This window comes from Parasteatoda tepidariorum, chromosome 1, assembly GCF_043381705.1.
Source record: "Parasteatoda tepidariorum isolate YZ-2023 chromosome 1, CAS_Ptep_4.0, whole genome shotgun sequence".
In the NCBI taxonomy this organism is placed as follows: domain Eukaryota; kingdom Metazoa; phylum Arthropoda; class Arachnida; order Araneae; family Theridiidae; genus Parasteatoda; species Parasteatoda tepidariorum.
Genome location: NC_092204.1, coordinates 69,425,422 through 69,446,263, shown reverse-complemented (window position 1 = coordinate 69,446,263; position 20,842 = coordinate 69,425,422). Strand labels below are relative to the sequence as shown.

Here is a 20,842-nt window from a genome sequence, read left to right as displayed (position 1 = left end):
TTCGATAGAAATAGAAATTGTTTTATGATTACAAATTTTAGATTTTAAAATGCTTTCGGAGGGGGGATAAGGATTGTTATTTCCGCAGTGATTGTTAAGATATCTTTAAACTAGTATTTTTATGCATAGTCTGGTGGAGCTTATTCAACAGAGCTATTTATTGCATTGAGACATATTTAGAAAATTATAAGTTAATATTTCATATTTTTTATTCAATCTCACAAAAGGATATGGCTGAAAAATTAACATAACAGTTAGTATTTGTGTTTTAAATCATTTTGATACATTTAAATCAGAGTTTTTTTCCTTTTTTTACAATGATAAATATATTATTAAAAACTATTAAAAATAATGTATTTCAATTTCTTTTAAAAAGCATAATAACTCCAAAAGAAAATAGCTCATTGTATCCCATTTGTGTATTAGGATAAGAGTAATTTAAATCTTATTCTAAAGTGTCTAAAAAATGTTTTCAAACATCGACTTATTTTCTTAATAATAAGTAATACATTTTAAGATAGCATAAAGAAAAAGATAAACAATAAAAACGGTTGGGTGGTTGTAGAGCTTGGTACGGAGACCAGCTAATCAATACCACTTTATGCCTTCCACCGATTTAAATATTGGTAGTGTAATGCGCATTTTGTGATAATATGATGATCATTAATATCTTCGGATCATCATTAAAGATGAACGACAGGCAGTCGCTGATAGCCCATTAGTGTAGCGTAACTTTAACAAAATAAATATATAAAAAAAATAAAGAAGCGAAAGAGTATCCAGATTGTTCCGTAATTATCGTATTTAGAATCCTTGTCTAAACTGAAGTAAAAAAAAGTATCCTTAAGAGGGGCTTCAAAGTAATTTTAAAGCGAGAAATAAAAACTTTATCGAAATCTATCGATTCAGTATAAAGGGGATGGCAAAATTGAAAAACAGCAAAACAAGTCTGATTGTTTCATGAAATTTGTAGATGTTTCTAAGAATCATCTTGAAACTCCCGGGCAACCAAACAGATTTTTATGCTCTTAAACCCACCTTCCTCAGTAGTGATTCATTAGGTTTCAATTTTATTTTGTATTTTTTCCTCCCCTAAATATTGATTTGCTACCCATAACTTACCAACTTTGTTAACTTTATTTTTGAGAAGAAGTTTCAAAAATACATATTAAGAGTGGCCATTAGATACACCCTGTAGAAATGAGATTGTTGAAATAATTAAAAATGAATATACATAATAATTGTAATGAACGGCACGTTATATTTCAGGATACAAACATACATGCCCTGATGTGATAGAATGGAGCTGATCCGCTCCGTTCATGGAACTGAGGCGTAATAAGAAGATCCAGCGATCTCTATCACCAAGTCACTCCTCCTTAATGCTCGCATGTCAACAGGAGAATAAGGAAGACGTCAGAAATATCCTAGACAGACAGGTGATCTCCCCTCAAACATTCGAAAGAGAAAGAATGTTTTTGAAATCTATTATTTTTCGAAATCTCTTTATACACTATCTAACCAATAAATATTTGGACACCTACGCAAATGGCGGTCCTGAGATACGTCACGCCGTCCGCCGGTATATTATATCGTGTAGGGAACAACATCGGCATTAGTCCCATGCAAGATGCCTACTGCACTATTTTGGATGACAATGTGCTTCCGACGTCGTGGCAGTTTTACTGGGTGGACCCCTGTTACTTCCAGGACGACATTGCCAGCTGCCATGTTGCGAGGGTCACCAAGGCTTGGTATGGTGCCAGTGGGGTTAATCGAATGGACTGGCCTGCCCAGACCCGAACCCTATCGAGAACCTCTGAGGCGAGATGGATCGCCGAATTAAGGGGTGTATTACCAGTCCAAAATCAGTGAAGGAACTTACGTGTCTTCTCCAAGCCGAGTGGAAGAAAATACCGTCACACGAAGACTTGTGGAAAGTATGCCCCGGAAGGTTCACGCTGTAATTGTCTCTCGTGGAGACTCTACCAACTATTGATTATGAATAAAGTTTGTTTTTCTTTTCAATCACACGTGTACAAATACTTAATGGTAGATAGTGTAGTGATTAATCACTAATTTTAAATCTCAAAAAAGGAACATTAGAATTAAAACGGGGTAAGTGGTCAGAAATTGATCCTAGCGATTGAAATCCTAGCGATCCTAGAAATTGATCCTTAAAGAAAATCGTCAAAACTTTTCAAAACATTTTAATTTTTTAAAGAAAAATATTTATTAAAATGCTTTTTGAAAGAATGTTATATCAGTGAGTATTTTCGTTACAGAACTTTTTTTGTCTTTCTTTGTTAAATAAAAATTTTGTGACATTTTCATTATAAAAAAATGAAGCCTGTAATCAAAGAGGGGTAAATTGTCATAAGAACAGACTTTCTTAAAGAAAATAGTTAAAAAAAATTTAAAACGCATTTTTTTAAAGAAAAATATTTTCCAAAAGATTGTTATGTCAGTACGTATTGTCATTTTAGAATTTTTTATTTTATTTTAATTTATTTTTTGGTAAATCATTATTTTGTGACAGTTTCGTTCTAATTTGTTAAAATAAACTCTTTAACAATGAAAAAGGGTAAAGTAATCATGATGGGGAAAAAAAACAGATGTCTTGTATTAAAAAAATATATAAATATTAGTTAAGAATATTTAAAACAGTTTTGTACTTAAAATATTAATTAACTTCGATTGATAAATTTGCCACTTTATGATTCCGTTAAATAAAAATAATTATCAATGAATAATAAATATTTCGATAAAAACTAATATAATATTTAAACGCAAATGATCTGTTCTTAAGTTATCATTTTCTTAAACTTATGCATATCTCATATATTATGTTTCACTTATCCAATAAGTTTCATTCGGTTTTTAAATTCCATACTATTAAGAAAAATGGAGCTAACTAAACGATTTATTTTGTATGAAATTGAAAACTAAAAGATTAAGGCTAGAGAAGAAAAAAAAAAGCTAATCCGTTCACCAGACGACTTTTAATTCTAAAAAATTCCTTTTAGACGTCTTTTTAATTTAGTTTCCAAAGAAAATAAATGATTTCCTAAAATAATTAAATCACTGAATTTTAATAAATTGAATTTAAAGTGTTAAAAAATATTCACATTTATAAAAACAGAGTATTTTTAGTTCCTATTGAAAATCATGAACATTTATTTTCCAGAAACTGCAAATATACAATGTTATAAAAAATCTTGCCTCTCTTCAATCATTATACTTATTTGAATAAAATGAAGTGTCTTAAAATGGAATTTAAAAATTACGTTAAAATAAAATAGTGATTTTGTCTGAATAATTATTTAAATAAAAATTTTAAGTCAAATAAAAGCATATTTTTATAAGGACATTTTTATTTTAATAACGATTGTTTTTTTTTTTATTATTTGCTTTAACAACAGCCTGGAGCTGCCCTACAGCGAGATCGCACAGGAAAGAATGCTCTTCATTATTGCGCCGAGAACAACAGCACAGAGTGTGCCAATCTCATCCACTCATCAGCCCCATCATTGCTGAATTCTGCTGACGATGAAGGCTATACTCCACTGCACTTGGCTGTCATAAGCGGCAACAAGTGTTTGGTAAAATATTTATTGGCACGAGGAGCAGATTCAAGTGCAGTTGATAGCGAAAAACATTCTTGCGTACATTGGGCAACAGGTAATAGTGCTTTACATCTTTTTTAATGCGCTTTTCATAATTTTTTTAAAAAAATATTCTTATAAAGCGTGTAAAGGCGAGAATCGTATCTTGGGACACTTTTAGCATTTAAATTTTTAACTTTGACGGTTAAAATATTTGCAATCTAAACACAACATTTAAGTACATAAGTAGAATATTCTGTAAAATACTTTTTTTCAACACAGGGATTTGAAAACAAATTGTTAGTTGTGTTTTAAGATATAACGTCTTACTGTATTTTGTCTTCAGTAAACAGAACCAATTTCTGTTCGATTATTTACTTCAACTAATTAAGCTAACAAATAAAAACTTTATTTTTGTGAGGTCTCAATTAAAAAAATGCATATGCAGATATTTTAAGTGAAAAATAGGAGTTCCCCAATATACATTTAAAGAGAGTCCTTATAGAAATGGGATGAATGGAAAAACGATCAGGAAGAGTATAATTTCTTGTAACATTTATTTCATGAACTAGCCGCCATTTGGCAACCAGCTTGGTCACCATTCGAAATTATTTCATGCAACATACGAGCTTTGATGGTAACCTTGCCGAATATACTGCCGAAACGTATTTAAATATTTTAATTCTTCAACCCCTCCTACAATCGTAACACCTGAATTAGTTATGAACAATGTATTGATTAATCTTTCTAACCATTTACCTGGTGGCCGAGTGGAAGTACTTTGATTTCAATGTTAACTCTGTCCGTGATAATGTCACATTTTTTATGTATCGGATTTTGGAAATAATTTAAAATCTGCCCAGCCGCCATTAAATCACACAAACCACCGTAAGTATGAATTCTGGACATTTCAGCATAGTAGACATCAGAAGCATTAAAATTATTTCTATTTCTGTAGTGAGATAAGACAGAAAGCTCATCTCAGTGTTCCATCACGTGCTGTACTGTAAAATTTATGCAGCCATTTTCAGAGAGGATCAAAAATAAAGCTTAATAATTAATTACTTGGTAATTAAGTTTCTTTTTTTACGAAAATATAATATTCTAAATAAATACTTTACGTATAACTAGCTGTTCAATACTACTTAAATTATTACTTAAGGCAACCAAACAAAATGAATAGTGTTGCCGATAGATAGGAAATTTCAGAGTTTTTAGTGAGAAGATAAGGGAAATAGATAGATTATGGTGGTATCAATACCGTTCTCCAAAAGTCATTCTCCCAATTTAATTAACTTTCTTCGACAAAGTGATTTTAGGAGGATTTATGTAGTTTTATTAAGATTGAGAAATTTTGTTGATCATAATAAACACACAAGTTAAATATTTTAGAGAATAAAAGATTATTTATTGAACCATAATGAAAATTGGATGAATATAGAACTATATTTCTTTCCCAGTTAAGATTATGTAACATTGTTACTTATATTACTATAATATACACTCATATTTTCAATTCCATTTTATACGTTCGTTTTATTTGGAATAGTTAGTGGTGACTGGGAGTGTTTGGATTTGCTGATTAACGCTGGTGCAGACGCTTCAACCCCAGATATTCACGGAGCTTACCCAGTCCACTACGCTGCACAGATGTGTGGACCAAACAGTGAGATGGGCAATGATGTGCGAGTAGGAATAGCTGTACTTCAGAAACTTCTATCACGTGGTGTAGACGTTTCTGTAGTCGACAGAGATGGTCGCCCTCCCCTTTTATGGGCAGCGAGTGGAGGTGAGATCTATAAAAGCATATATTACATAATCTAATCGACTTAACTGAATAAATGAATTTCAAAATATTCTTTATACTTCATTTGTGTAATTTATTAGGTTTTGTAATCCTTATTTAATATTTTAATTTATTTTTGCATTATGATTTTATAATGTAATTTTTGTGGTGATTTCATTACTGAAATTTTCCTATCAGTAAGAAGTTCGTCTTAATAAATAAGATATTTCATGCTGTATCAGAACTTTCTGTTAATGTTAGATAAATATTCATGACCAGAATATGGAAGTAAATATGTTACCAGAATATGGAAGTAAAGAAATTATCAACATTTACAATAAAATTCTTGAGTGAAAGGAATGTGGACATTTTGTTTCATTGTTATAATATGTTAAGTCTATGTTGAAATAGAAACAAATTAAAAAGTTGAAATAGAAACACATATATATATCTTTGGTTTATGTATTCAAAAAGCAAATAAAAACTACTCGTGAAAACTAGCAAAACTGACTAAAATGATTGCTTTTATTTTTTGATATGTTTTACCACATTTCACAAATTATAAGCTGAATAATTGTCAAAGTAATTTGATAGCACAATCTCAAGCTAATTTTATTAAAGTTAGATTTTGCAGGATTTAGAACGAAATTTTAGAAGTAAAAAACTTCTAAGCATTATATTGCATGAATGTTTTTCAAAATGCAGTTTAGAAATAAAATTTAAAATCTTTTCCATTTATTACTTAGAACAAAATGAAGAGTAGTCGTTCTCTTTAAAGGGATCATGTATCGAATTTCTCGACGAAAAATCACATCTTTTGTTAAAGAGTGTAGCGATTATTCAACAATTTTAATTTTTATATATAACTGGATTACAAATATTTTTTATGCTTTTTTTAAAGTCCGTTTATCCGTCTGTTCGATTATTCGACATTCTCAAAACTGTAAATTTTAGCACACATACACAAACTTTCTCTGAAGCTATTACTTTTAAATCTTATATTTACATTTCATAGTATATAATTTTTTTGAAATACATTCCTTATTAATATATTATTACTTGATGTTTATATTTATTTANTATTACATGATCTAATCGACTTAACTGAATTTCAAAATATTCTTTATACTTCATTTGTGTAATTTATTAGGTTTTGTAATCCATATTTAATATTACAATTTATTTCTTCATTATGATTTTATAATGTAATTTTTGTGGTGCTTTCCTTACTGAAATTTTCCTATCAGTAAGAAGTTCTTCTTAGTAAATAAGATATTTCAATGTTGTATCAGAACTTTCTGTTAATGTTAGATATATATTCATGACTAATTTTACCAGAATATGGAAGTAAAGAAATTATCAACATTTACGATAAAATTCTTGAGTGAAAGGAATGTGGGCATTTTGTTTCATTGTTACAATGTTAAGTCTATGCTAAAAAGATGAAATAGAAACACGTATATATCTTTGGTTTATGTATTCAGAAAGCAAATAAAAACTACTCGTGAAAACTTTCAAAATTGACTAAAATGACTGCTTTTATTTTTTGATATGTTTTACCACATTTTACAAATTATAAGCTGAATACTTGTCAAGGTAATTTGATAGCACAACTCAAGCTAATTTTATTAAACTTAGATTTTACAGGATTATATATTTAGAACGAAATTTTAGAAGAAAAAAACTTTTAAACATTATATTGCATGAATTTTTTTCAAAATGCGTTTCAGAAATAAAATTTAAAATCCTTTATCTTTATTACTTAGTACAAGATGAAGAGTAATCGTTCTCTTTAAAGGGATCACATCTTCTGTTAAAGAGTGTAACGATTATTCAACAGTTTTAATTTTTATTATAACTAGATTACAAGTATTTTTTATGATTTTTTTAGTCCGTTTCTCCGTCTGTTCGATTATTCTACATTCTCAAAACTGTAAATTTTAGCACACATACATAAACATTATCTGAAGCTACTACTTTTAAATCTTATATTTACATTTCATGGTATATAATTTTTTTTAAACTACACTCCTTATTAATATATTATTACTTGATGTTTATATTTATTTATTTCAATTAATGAAAAAGAGCTTTCGCCCAAAAATTTATTTAGAAAAGCTTTATTTAGAAAAGCGTGAAGAATCTTTTGGCTTTTTTGAAAATCTCGTATAATACCTAACAATATTTTTTTAGTGAATTCTAATATTTTTTCAAAGAAAAAACCTCGTCTTAAAATTATACAAAGAGTTCACTAATCCCTAAAACATATTCAAACTTATATATATTATCAATGTTTAGAAAAATACACTATATAAACTACTTTTTCGAACTTAATATGTATAAAGATTTTGTTGCGTAAAATAAGTTTAAGATATTTGAGCGTAAGTATGTGTGAGCGTAAATGTGCTTTTTAGTTTTATACTCGTGATTTTTTACAAGATTAATTTGAAGTTTATATTATTGTCTGATTAAAGAGACAAGAGCTAGTAAAACGTACTGTCCTTCAGGAAGCAGTGATGCCATTCTGGCCCTTGTGAAGTCTGGAGCCGATGTCAATGCCATAGACAGAGACGGTTTGACAGGTAATAACTTATTACAGGCTTATTTTAAAACAATCTTCTTTTCTATTTTATGGTTTACTAACTCATCGTAAAAAGCCTCTTTTTTTAAAAAACAGTTCTGTAAATTTAAATCTGATAAAAACACTATCCAAGTTGTATTTTTTTGTGCTTAGCTCTTCACTGCGCGGCCAGTCGAGGTCACGTGGATTGCCTAGAAACAATAATAACACTATGTGGAGCCGAAGTCGATAAGATTGATGACAGCGGTTGTTCCGCATTGTTTTATGCTGTCACTCTGGGACATGCTGACTGCACAAATCTTCTCCTGAATTTTGGATCAGATGCAAACAAGCAAGATCACAAAAATAGGACGTGAGTAAATATTAGAGTTATTTTACAAGAGGTCACCAGCAATTCAATTTGAATTAGTTTTAATTCGGCTTTTGCCAAGTTAGGATTCCACATTTTTTAAGAGGGACAATTAGTTTGATATGGGACAGCGCTGACAACTTTCTTTTTTTCCTTTTGTATTGTGGATTTCGAGAATTTACTTAAGCTTCCACTATGGGGTTTGTTTTATTTTTCAATATTAAAAATTATGTTTACATTATATAGGGGTAAAATTGGAAAAATTCAAAATTTTTTCAACAAAGATCCTACAAGAACATACATACATTGGAGGACCAAGACTGAGTTTACATTAATATTTCACCCCTATGGACTTTAGCCCAGGACAACAGCATAGATCCATCCTAAGCTGAATATTGGTCAAAAAATAAAGTCTGAATAGGTCAAACTCAAACTTATATAGTTTTGATATGGGCTGAATAATGGACATAAAACATCAGGTGAATCGAGTAATTCTAAATAAGCCCTATCTAGGTAAAATATTAAATGATAACATCCCCTGTGGTCATTTTTCAACCAAGATTTATGACTATTGGTCTCTTGCCCATGAAGACTTAACTGATATTGTTCGCTACTAGGGATGAAGCATTTCGTTTTTAAGGAAGCATATATCGTTTGAAATTATTTTTCAAGAAGCATCTGAATTAGTTTATATAATGATAATTAAGTAACCAATGATTAGTAAGAAAAGTTTATAAAGATGTACTTCAATTTTTTGCATTGTTTAAAGAAACTCGTAGATATAATAGAGAATTTCAAATCTTCACGATGTTTTACTTTATTTAGACCTGCCCACTGTGGAGCTGCCAAAGGACAGTTAGAGACCCTAAAGATACTCGCACACCACAAAGCGAACTTATGGTTGAGGAACACCAAAGGTGATATGCCGCTTCACGAAGCTGTCCAATCTGGTCGGAAAGGTTTGTTAAAATAAGTGAACAATTCAATTCTGTTTCGTTCATCTTTTTCATGCATTTACTACAATTGCTTTTCAGAACTTTCGAAAGTCATAATGCATTTAACATTTATTACAGTACTCCTCTATCATACTTAAGATATTCTTATCAACTTACCATAGCTCTTTCAAATGACATAATTGCATAAAATCAGAATGCACTTACTCTTACTACCATATTTAACCTATTCTTACTAACCATAACTCTTTTAGATCTCGTGGAATGGCTGCTGCAACAACATCAGGGCTCCGTTAACGTTTCAAATGCAAATGGGAGAACGCCACTGCATATCGCTGCCATTACAAATAACGTAGACATGTGCAAAGTACTAATGGACTACGGTGCTTTTGTCAATCCCATCATGAGGAATTCCAAAGCAAGTCATTTTCATCTCAAGAATAATTTATTTCTCGGTTTGAACACAATATCTGTACAAATGTTAAATCAGTGATGGTATAAAAAGTAATATAAGTTTTAAATTTGTTGTTCTATGTAATTTTTTTCTTCATTTCTTTCCACTTTGCAGACTGCAAAATGAAAAGTTCTTTAAATTTAAAATAAAACCCGTCTTATTTAAGGAATGCTTCTAAAATAAGTTTGTTAGATGGAAAGAAAATAGAAACCCGGGATTATGCAGAAGATCGCTGATGCAACTATAGTAAAAAACGTAATACTATCAATTTATAATATAATTATAGTTAAATATAACTAAGTACATATGTAAGTAAGTGTATACGAATTTAGTAAACTTGAAATTTTCAACACACAGTAAGAACCCATATATCTTTAAAAATACATAACAAATCTATTTTTGGAATAATAAATTTTTATTTCCCAAAATTTTTAAGAACGTAATAATTTGCCCCTGTTCCAAATTATTTCCTGTTGATCTACTCATATTTAATTTAAATAACAAAGAAAAAAGTTATATAGTTGCGATGCGTACCATGTAACGCTTTCCAAGTCACCTTGGTCTGAAGTGGAAAACCTTTTCTAAATCCTTCTTTCCTAAAACATCCGGTTACGGACACGGAGCTCCTTGGTTCGATCTCTGCCGGTAGCCGAACAATATTTCTACCAGTCCTCCATATGCAAATACCGTTTTCAAATGTATCTTTACTGAATTTAAGCTCCTTCCGAAAAAAATTACAACTAGATTCAAAATCTCTTGCCTTTCAAACAATTCCATAAGAAGTCATCAAGTTCCTAAAATCTTCGATAAATGTCAAAATTCACATAGTCGGTTTGGTGTATATCTGAAATATTCGTTCAACATCATTATTTCTCTCTTACACCCACAAATGTCACCAAACAGTATGCACTAAAGGCAGGGGGCTATAGGTAAAAAATAATGATAACAAACCATCAGTAAATAATGATAACAAACCATCAGGAAGATATAACTTAAAGCATATTTCATAAATGCATCAAAGCGAATATATGTGTCCAGAAAAGTTCTTTTAAAACTATTCACTGTAGTTATCTCTATATAATAAATACAAACTTCTTTTAGGGTCAGCATTTGACACCTCTTGATGCTGCATTACACCGTGGTAATCGAAGCTGTGCCAAATATTTAAATCTTCATGGAGCTTTACCTGCAAGTAAACTTTTAGAAAAACGAGAATATAATAGGTAAATAATGTATATAAGAATTCGGTAAAGATAAAAATTATCCAAATGAATTCTTAATTAATGTATTTCATTTTATATAATTTAAAAATATTTTATGATACGACAATTTAGTTATTTGCCTAATTAATAATATTAATAATGTCTCATTTTGTACAATTCTTTGCATAACAAGCTATTTTGTTTCGTATCTTGTTTTAATTATTTTACTCTAATTATTTAACTTTCGTTTTTTTGTAATAACTACTAAAGAACGTTAAAATGCAAATATTCAAAAAATACGTAAAATACGTTATTGTAAAATTGAAAAAATACGGTAGGTAACGATGAGCGTGCTCTACTCATAATTATTCACAAATACTTTAAAAGTTAATTCATTTTTAAGTTAATTAATTCATTTTTCATTCAAAAGTTTCATTTTTAATATGCATTTTAATATGCAATGCATTTTGAAGAGAATATATCCTTACATTGTTATTTCACAAACTTTATGTATGGTGACAAGTTCGTTCTTGATGCGAAGTTTTTTCGTCTCACTTATCATAATAATGTCATAAGCAATGAGTCACTCAACTTATTTTTCCTTGAGTCATCCACAAAACATGTACAAAAAAAAACATTGACACATGTTTTAAACAAAGCCATTTCAGTCGATTCTACTTTTAAAAAAAACTTTCATTGCATTGGTATCCTGAAGAAATCTATAGAAATAATAGCTAATAATTCACTGATTTGCAGATTCCTCAAATGTAACAATTTTAATAGTTTTCTTATTTTGAGCCTGTAATAGTTACCTATAATTGTTACGTCTTACAGAAGTGCGTTGATTTTGAAAATGTTTTAGCAGGTGGAAAGATACTAATTATATTTAATTAAATAGTCAGTTTACCACATCCTGACGACTCCGTCTAACTCAACAGCATTTTAAAATGGCTAACATTTTCTAAATTTGATTGTATTTCTTCATGCCAGTAGTAAAATATTTTCGTAACGACGACTGACTTTTTAGTGAGTCTCTTTGTTTATGGAGGTAATTTTGCGATGCTTTATAGGCAATTATGTGACACTGCGCGTAATCCAAAGTACCATAAATAATAAGTAAAGTAAATAATAATAAGCAAGTCGCAATAATTTTAAACCTACTTGTGCAAAACGGGGTAACTTGCGATTTAAATTTTTTTTCTCTCTCGAATAGATTTACAGGAACTCATTTGTCAGAAACTTTGGAATTAAGTCCCAGCACAAAACGTCGTCTCCTTAGGGATACTTCAGCACAAACGGAGACTCAATTAAGAGATGTGGACATTCAAGCTCGTGTCGAATCTAAAACAGTGTCTGCAATGGCAGACCTCAGTAGAAGTAACAGCATAACAGGAATAAAAATGTCATCATCCAGTGAAAGGTGCCAAGTCATGGGGCGATCGGGAAAACCAATCATTGCGAAAGTGTACCTCCACACAAAGAGGTCGAAGATTCGAAGGGTATCAAGAAAATCCACCGGCTACAGAAGAGAATGTCCTGGTGAAAAAGTAACCATTTCATTGTTACTTTCTTAAGAGAGTTGGTAGGGCATATTATATACCAATTATGCTAAAACTGATCTCTTACGACGTACCTTTTCTCAGTATCTTAACAAGATATTACTTCAGTTTTTTTCCACAGAATATGAATATATACATGTTTACACTGTGTTAACTGTTAATTCATTTCTTTGGCAGAAATTTGTAAAAAAAATTATGAACTAAGAACTTTTAATTTCAATGTATCAATATCCCTAAAAAATTTCAAATGGAAATCATAAGAAGTTTCTTAGAAAAGCTACATCGAAAAATGTTAGTTAACATTATTGATATAATGCCCTGATTTAATGTTAACATCATTGATATATGCCCTACCGACTCTTCTTAAAAACATTATGCTTAAAGTACAATTAATTTTACGAAATTGTTTAAGTATGATACTTTTTCTAACGTAGTGAAATGGTATGTTCGTTGGGAAAGTGAAATCTGCTCAGCTTATACAGAGGGATTCAAAAGGATTAGGAATTTATAAATGTTATTCGGAGCCTAAATGATACTAAGACCGTGAACAAAAATTATTTCACATCATTTTGTTTTTACTGTATTTTCAATGTTACACATTTATAATCAATATTAATATTCAATATTATCATTTATAATCAATATTAATATAGTTCTGGTTATTGCCCATTACATTCACGCTAAATAGAATGGAATACCTTGTTAAACATACCAGAAGTATCCTGCTACTGCTACCGACTAGCCAAAACTTTGAGCATCTCCTGTAATAGTATTAGTCAAAAATGTGTAACACGGGTGGCAATACAGCCAAAACCAAGTGATAGAAAATTGTATTTGTTTATTTTCCTTCTATATTACACATAATTTGCATGCTTCTCTAGTGACGTTCATATGACTGCTTTGCCTTTTCATTTCGGTCACGATTTTTTTAATCATCCTGGTTACAAATAAAAAGATAAAAAAAAGTATGGATGTTGTTATTGCAGACTAAATATGCTATATATTAAGATGGAATAATTGAAATAATGGTTCCAGAATAATCGTCCGTTATAATATTATTATTATTATACATTGAAATGGAACGATATTGTAAAAAGGATTTGGACATGAAATATTCTGTCATTGAATGGAGAAAAACAATTATTGATTTCAATTAAAATAAATAAATAAATAAATAAAATAAGAGCTCTTTTTGACAAAGTTTTAACAAAGACATACTAAATTTAATTAGAAATAAAATGGGTGATAAGAAGGTAAATACAAGTGGGAAATTTAAATTGAAAGGATCTTTAATTTTTAAAGAAAATTTAACGGTATAAAAAATCGATACAAAAGACATTTAAATTACTGAAATTAATAACAATTTGAGGATTTCGTATTTATATTAAAGCCAAAGAAAAAGGATGTAGTAAAAGGAATTAATTCCTTCGATACAGACCAAAGTCCGTATCTTGGAAAAAAAGGACAGGAGGTATAGTTTGTCTAAAGTAAGAACTCCCTTAGCCATTCATCTGGACCCGTGGCGGTGACTATGATGGTAACGAGGTATAACTATTTTAAATAGGAGTGTGGGGTCATTGTTTAGGACAGATTTTGGCTTGTGTCGGCGAGAGAAAGGGAATATTTTTCTTCGGTCAATTCGGAAAGCCCTAGAGTGAAGAGAAGCTACCCTCCATTAAAACGAGCTCTTCTTGTTTTCATAGCAGCAGACGACCTCAGACTTTGTGACAGCGGGAGTTCTTACCGTAGACAAACTATACACTTTTAGGTGTATCGAAAACAAGTCAGGGAATAAGTATCCTACAATATTCAAAAAATTCGTTGACTAAGAAAAATCTAGACAACCCATAACCGATTAAAATTCAGGGAGCAGAAAGTTTGAAAAGCGGATGATTAAGATTGGCTCAGTTTGTCTCCCAAAAAAGAAAAAAAACTGAAAGAAATTAACGCCGACAGTTGGCGACTTAAAAAAAATAAAGTCATAAAATATTTTCAATGACATCCTCTTTCAAAAATCGGCTAGTCACAAGAGGCGAGGAAAGAGAGTATTTACAGGAAACTTAATATATTAGACCAGAGGTGCAATGACCCTTGAAATGACTAAAGAAGGGCGAATAGAAAGTTAAGATTCTTTTCCAAAAAAAAACAAGTGAAATTTTTGCCAGACAAAAATATATGCAATATATTTACGCTGAAACTAAGAAAAGAATTCCTCAATTAAAAAAATATACGTGAAACATACGCATAGAATTAACTCAAACTGTTATAAAACTAAAGGTAATTAAAGATTTAAAAAAATTAAAGGAAAAGATTTAAATTAAGGAACAATTGCAACATTACACAAAGTGTAACTGTGACACTAACCCATCATAAGAGAAGGGTTATTTTTCCCCCTGAAAAATAAATAATTAAAAAACATAAGGAAAACTTGGATTGAAAAAAAGCAAATTTATTATATAAAAATGAATAAATGAAAAGACATGGGAAAAAGTAGTAGATTATTAGAAAGTATCTGTAAAAAATACAATAGGAAAACATCTAACATTTATACGTTATTAACTACGAAACATAATTTCAATCAAAAATAGATTTTATCTCAGAAAAGTATCTCCATTAAAATCTATTTTATCTCAGAAAATTATTTCGGCAACTCTGAGGAAAGTTTTCATTCGAGTAAGTACTTTTTGTTCCGTGCCTTTTTTTATTTATTAAGTCCTTCTAGTGAATTCATTACAAAAACATATAGATTTTTAAACTTAGAATTATACTTAAGCATCTATAGCACCATATTCATACACTTTTTGTGCCTGTTTTTTTGTATTTATTATGTCTTTCTAGCGAATTCATTACCAAAAATGTAATAAATTTTAATACTGAGGTCTGAGCTTATACTTAGTATTTTTCATACTTAGCAAAATGTTCTAATATTCGACTATAAAATACAAATATATATTTGCTACATAAATATTTTATGCCTTAAGGAATTTCATTTTTATTTGAATTATCTCGAAATAAATTCTAACCCCCCACTTTTTATTTCCCTGTTCTATTTCCTAACTTTCTTCTGCTCTTCCTTCTTCTTATCTTCCTTTAGATTTTAGTATGCATTATTTTTAACACTCTCCTCTAACTTTGATTTATAGGTCTCCAATCGCGATCGTAGGCCATCAGATGATAATTATCACTTTTCTAGAAATGGGGCTTCCAATAATCATACTGATGTAGAAACACCACGTCGGACGAGTTTAGAGAGAGACATCCCCAGTCGCAAAGCATCCCAGCCAGTGCTCTTTGAAGAATCCTACCCAATGCCTCAAGTAATCGAAACTGAGGAACCCAAAGAACCAGTGTCTGATCAAGATATTTACGTGAGGAAACCATCATATCCTACTCTTTTCGAAGAGTCTTATCCAATGCCTCAGGTATTAGAGACGGAAGAGTCTCAAGATTCTCCAATTGAGCAAGAGGCTCCTACTCGCAGAGTATCACAGCCTGTGCTTTTCGATGACTCCTATCCGATGCCTCATGTCATTGAGGCAGAGGAGCCTCAAGAGTCTCAGACTGATCCAGAACCAGAACCTAATGTTGTTGAACCACAAGATCAGAGAGAAGATGGCGATGTAGAAGAAGGAAGAGAAAAGTCTCCAGAAGAAAGGGTTGATGAGAAGGACAAGCAATGTGATTGCTATTCCAACCACGAAGAAGATGTAGATACGTGTGACTGCGACTGTCATAATGGAGATAATCCACCACAGATGCTCTCGGTAGAACAGGAGAGGCGACGCTCTTCTCTCATGACCGCTGGGTTTGACATGGAGAATCAATCCCCCCTCTCCAGCATCCGAAGTTTGGAATCAACAATCAAAGATTCCGGTTTTAGCGATGACGTTGACAGAGGACATCAGGCTTCTTCCTCATCAGATGATGATGACAGGGAACATTATTCTGACTCAGAGAGTAGGTCGGGCAGGACAAAGAAAAAACACATTGCTCGTTATATAGTGAGTAGTGGTGCGGCTGAAACGTTTCGTCTTGATGAAGAAGATGAAGAGGAAGAAATTGTGGTACCTAAACCCCGATCATCTAGTTTGCCCCAATTAAAGAAGAGAGAAGAAGCATTTGATAGCTATCCTCGTCTCTTAAATAGGCCAACAGTAACGAAAGAAGTACAAAGAAGTTTGAAAAAGTAAGGTGCATTTCACTACATTTTAAATTAAACATGTTATTTAATCCGGTATCAATGTTTAATTTTAAAATGTAATAGTGAAAAAAATATGATAAAATAATTCTTTTTTTCTTTTTTTTTTAATTCTTTTTTTTATAATACTCTAACATTTTATGTATTATTATTTTATCATTAATCACCATATTAGATTTTTTTAATCTCTATCACTTAATAAAAATGACAAGTTTCACGTATATCAAGCACACCAAAATTATGTAAGGTTTGGAAGCAAGTTAGCTACGCCTTAGCGATGAAAGTAGAGTTATTAGATATTGGCTAAAATACACAAAAAAACTTATTGCAGCTGTTTAATACACCACACATTCAAACCATATGGGTTTATTTTGCTGTTATAAATTTATTTTTATTAACGGATCTTTTCTGGTTTTACTAGGAATGGAAAAGGAAAAAAATGCTTCATGAGAATATGTAATTTTTAAGTACAATGTAATTTATATAAAGCTTCTACTGTACTTGAATGTTTTTTATACAGTTACTTTTATTTCATAATTATTTTTAGTTTATACTTTTGTTTGTCCAGGTACAATGAAAATTGTCGTCTCTCTTAGGAATCCATATTATTTTTACATATTTTATACGAAATACTTCTTTTTTAACTTTAATATGATTAATAATGCATAAATTTAAATTCTTAAACGTTAACTTTTTAATGATGTCGCATCTCAATCAGTTATGTCTGTTCCTAAAAGTAAGAAGAATGTCATTTTATAAAACAAAAATTCAGGTAAATAAATCATTCTCAGAAAATTTTTAAAATTCTATTTAATTAAAAATAAGAACCATATATACAATAAATAGTTGATTTCATTTATAATGATCTTAATTCACTGTCCAGAAAAATTTGTTACTGGATTCCTTAAGAACCAATAAATAATTTACTTATTTTGTTACATTTGAACCAATATGTTTCTAGTTGCAATAAAAGACGCATTCAAAGTGATTTATTTTAATTTTAATTAACGGTTTCATCATCATCCATTGTACGACATTTTTTATGAACACAGAAACCGATAAATTTAATAATACATTTTTTACTGACAATCATGGCAGATATAAAATTCAATAAATTCATTTCTGGTTCTTGAACAAACAAACAAATATGTTCTAAACAGATATATATTCAACAAGTTCTGCATGCTTTTACAATCCTTATTCAAAGTGAAAATTCGGTAGATAAATTTCAGGATCCCCCCGATATATACAAATCATCGGGTTGAAAATTTGTCATTTATACTTAGTAAATGTAAGTATACTATAAACAGATGGAAGAATTACATTCATATCTTAAAATTAGTTTTGATTGCTTTCTAAATTAAGAGTTTTAAGCTAAAGGAGATGTTTTGAACGTAATTGTGTAGTTGCAACTCAAGAAGTGAAGTGATTATCGTTAACCATCAAATTAACCTGACCATTATTAATAAATCAGATTTAATTTGATACCCGTAAGCGACGTCACGCCTGTATGTCGAACCTGATTAGCTTCTTGAATCAACAAATGCTACAATTTACCTACTATGACGTCACTTGTTAAAATTAGTTTTGATGGTCATCGTCACTATCCAATTCTATGATATTACCTTATTGCGCTACATTTTCAGATTAACTTATTAACATTGGTCTCTGAACTCATTAAACGTTTTACAGTTATTGTTTTTTTGTGCAAATTACATTGTAGCCATTATAAATTACCGTTAAAGAGATTCGTGTAATAATTAGAACTCAACAATCAGCTTCGTATACAATGAGATGCAGACACAAATTGTATTTAATATATCAACTTATTTGTTAAGCCAAAATATTAACCCCGTGTCAGCAGAGGAAAATTTAGAAATTCACCACCCTCCTTCCACTATATTCCATTCCACTCCAAAGCAGTGGAATTGTTTTACTGATAGCGCATGGCAAAGTGTATTGCGCAATGCGTAGTTGAAAGGCGTATATATACGCCAGGGGCAGTCAACGCATCGGCTTATAGAAGCGTATATATACGCCTGCGGCAGGCAAGGGGTTAAATTATTCTTGTGAACTCACCAAATTTGTTGCAACAATATGCCTTTAATTTTAAAAAAATTAATTACTAAGCAAAATTGTTTATGTTCATTAGTAAATCTTAATAGAATCATAAGGTAAATCGAATCATACGAGATTTTTTATTCTGTTTACCAATCAAATTTGATTCAAATTTAGCATTTAGTTTAAAGAAATGAATGTTGGAAGTGGGAAAAGTGGGGGCACAAGCATGAGCAAACAGAATACTTTATAGTATATATATTTTAAGTGAATAATTTAAACTTAAATTGGAAAAAAAAAACTGTATTATGGTAAGAAACAATTACTGCGAAGCAATCATTATATGTTTTGTGAGCAATAGCGAAAAGGGGCTTAGTCCCTTTGTAACTAACATAATTATATCAGTATTTACAGTAAATGATACTGAGTATTTAAGGAACTCTTGAGTTGTAAGATATATTTTATTATTATTTCAGATATCAGATGGAACGGCGACTGTTTTATGAACTTCAAGAATTAAAAAGAAAGCAGATAACCAGTTCTTTAATGGAAGAGAAAGAAGTAGTTCAAAAAATGTTGGACCGTTTCAGAGACCATGTTCAGTCACCGTTTATGACAGATTTTCAAGGACCTCTGACGTTTTATGCTTTTGAAAGATATCTCTATGGTTAGAATTATAGCATTCTTTTTTTGTTTATCCCTGTTCTTGATTTAAATAATGTTAATAGCTCAGGCATTATTAATTCCACGCATTAATGTTTATAACTCAATTTCGTCCAACGTAGGATTGAATTTAGATACTTGGTTAGTTAAATTTAGTTAGTTTGGGTGCTGTCATTTCAAATTTAGTATTTAAATGGATGCATACAAAGAGAACTTTTAACTGTGAAGTAATCGACATTTTTCACAACAGAAAATAACAATTCTTCCACTGGTTCCCAAAAATAAGAGCATTTTAAAATTCTAAAAGTCGAGGAATGGAAAAAATTGAAAAAAATAAAAATATGCATTTTTTAAAATCTTTCAGAATGCTTTAAAATTTCTAGTTTAGACTAATTTATTTTACTATTCAAAATTTAGATCAAAGTAATATATTTTTAAGTTCAATGTGTTTAAATATATGTGTTTTTGTTTATTACATAATTTACTAGGCCAATACAGGTTTATTTTGAGAAAAATCATTGCGATACCCATTATCATTAAGAATTTTATTTCTAAGTTCAGCTTGTCTAAATATACATATAATGTATAAATTTCTATTCATTGTGTAATTCATTCAGAAAAGCAGGCAAATTTTGAAGGAAAAAAAACACAGTCATGTTTTTTTTTTCAATTTCTTTTTTTTAAATTTAATATATCTGAATATATACGTTTTTATTCATTACGTAATTTACTTAGAAAAAGATATTAATATTGAGAAAAATAATTATAAAAATGTTTTTCAATAACCATTGCTTTTTCTATTCAATGTATCTGAATATATTTTTTATTCATAATGTAACCTCATTTTGAAAAACAGGATAAGAGTGAAAAAAATCCCAATGAAGTTTTCTCTTAACCATTTTGGTTACTTTTTATTTTATTATGAAGCTTAACATGCCTAGAAGGCATCTATATTATTAAACAACGTTCTTCATTTTTAAGAAAATACTACTTGACTTTTTTTACGCTTATATAATTGGACAAATAAACAAAATGTTTTCAAAACATTTAATTTCGCCTGTTGTTGCGTGTTGAAAATATTTGATTACATTGTTATCTTTAAATTTAAAAACTCCTTTAATATATTCATCTCCAACTTTTCATTTTAGAGCAGCTAAGAAAATTATCAATGGGAGGAAAAATCCCAAAGCTGAAAGTGAGTACTGTTTTAATGGCATTAGATATATTGTATAGGTATCTTCATTTAGAAAAAAACTAGTTTTTTAAAATGTGTTCCGCTAGAAAAAAAATATTTTTATCGTGTTTAAAACTATCCTAAAACAACACTGAATTTATGTTTCATTAATTTCCCATTTTATTAATCTATAGATATTTTCACCCCTTTTTAGAATTTTTATGATATTTTCCCAAATATCTGGTAAGAAGAAATTTCAA

At 30.0% G+C, this 20,842-nt stretch overlaps 1 protein-coding gene across 3 annotated transcripts in view; it reads left to right on the top strand.

Annotated features, from left to right (window-relative positions):
* The window catches only part of LOC107439004 (inversin), a 47,746-nt gene that overhangs the window by 15,069 nt on the left and 11,835 nt on the right, over window positions 1–20,842 (top strand). For 2 of the 3 annotated variants that reach the window (XM_071181896.1, XM_016051456.3), the window contains exons 2-13: window positions 1,270–1,439; window positions 3,423–3,681; window positions 5,155–5,394; window positions 7,866–7,973; window positions 8,126–8,324; window positions 9,147–9,280; window positions 9,529–9,692; window positions 10,830–10,951; window positions 12,144–12,477; window positions 15,633–16,675; window positions 19,222–19,412; window positions 20,557–20,603. In XM_071181896.1, the coding sequence (XP_071037997.1) occupies window positions 1,323–1,439; window positions 3,423–3,681; window positions 5,155–5,394; window positions 7,866–7,973; window positions 8,126–8,324; window positions 9,147–9,280; window positions 9,529–9,692; window positions 10,830–10,951; window positions 12,144–12,477; window positions 15,633–16,675; window positions 19,222–19,412; window positions 20,557–20,603 (2,958 nt within the window). In that variant the 5' untranslated portion in view covers window positions 1,270–1,322. The remainder of the gene's footprint in view (window positions 1–1,269; window positions 1,440–3,422; window positions 3,682–5,154; window positions 5,395–7,865; window positions 7,974–8,125; window positions 8,325–9,146; window positions 9,281–9,528; window positions 9,693–10,829; window positions 10,952–12,143; window positions 12,478–15,632; window positions 16,676–19,221; window positions 19,413–20,556; window positions 20,604–20,842) is intronic. The other variant, XM_071181899.1, reaches the window with a different exon arrangement.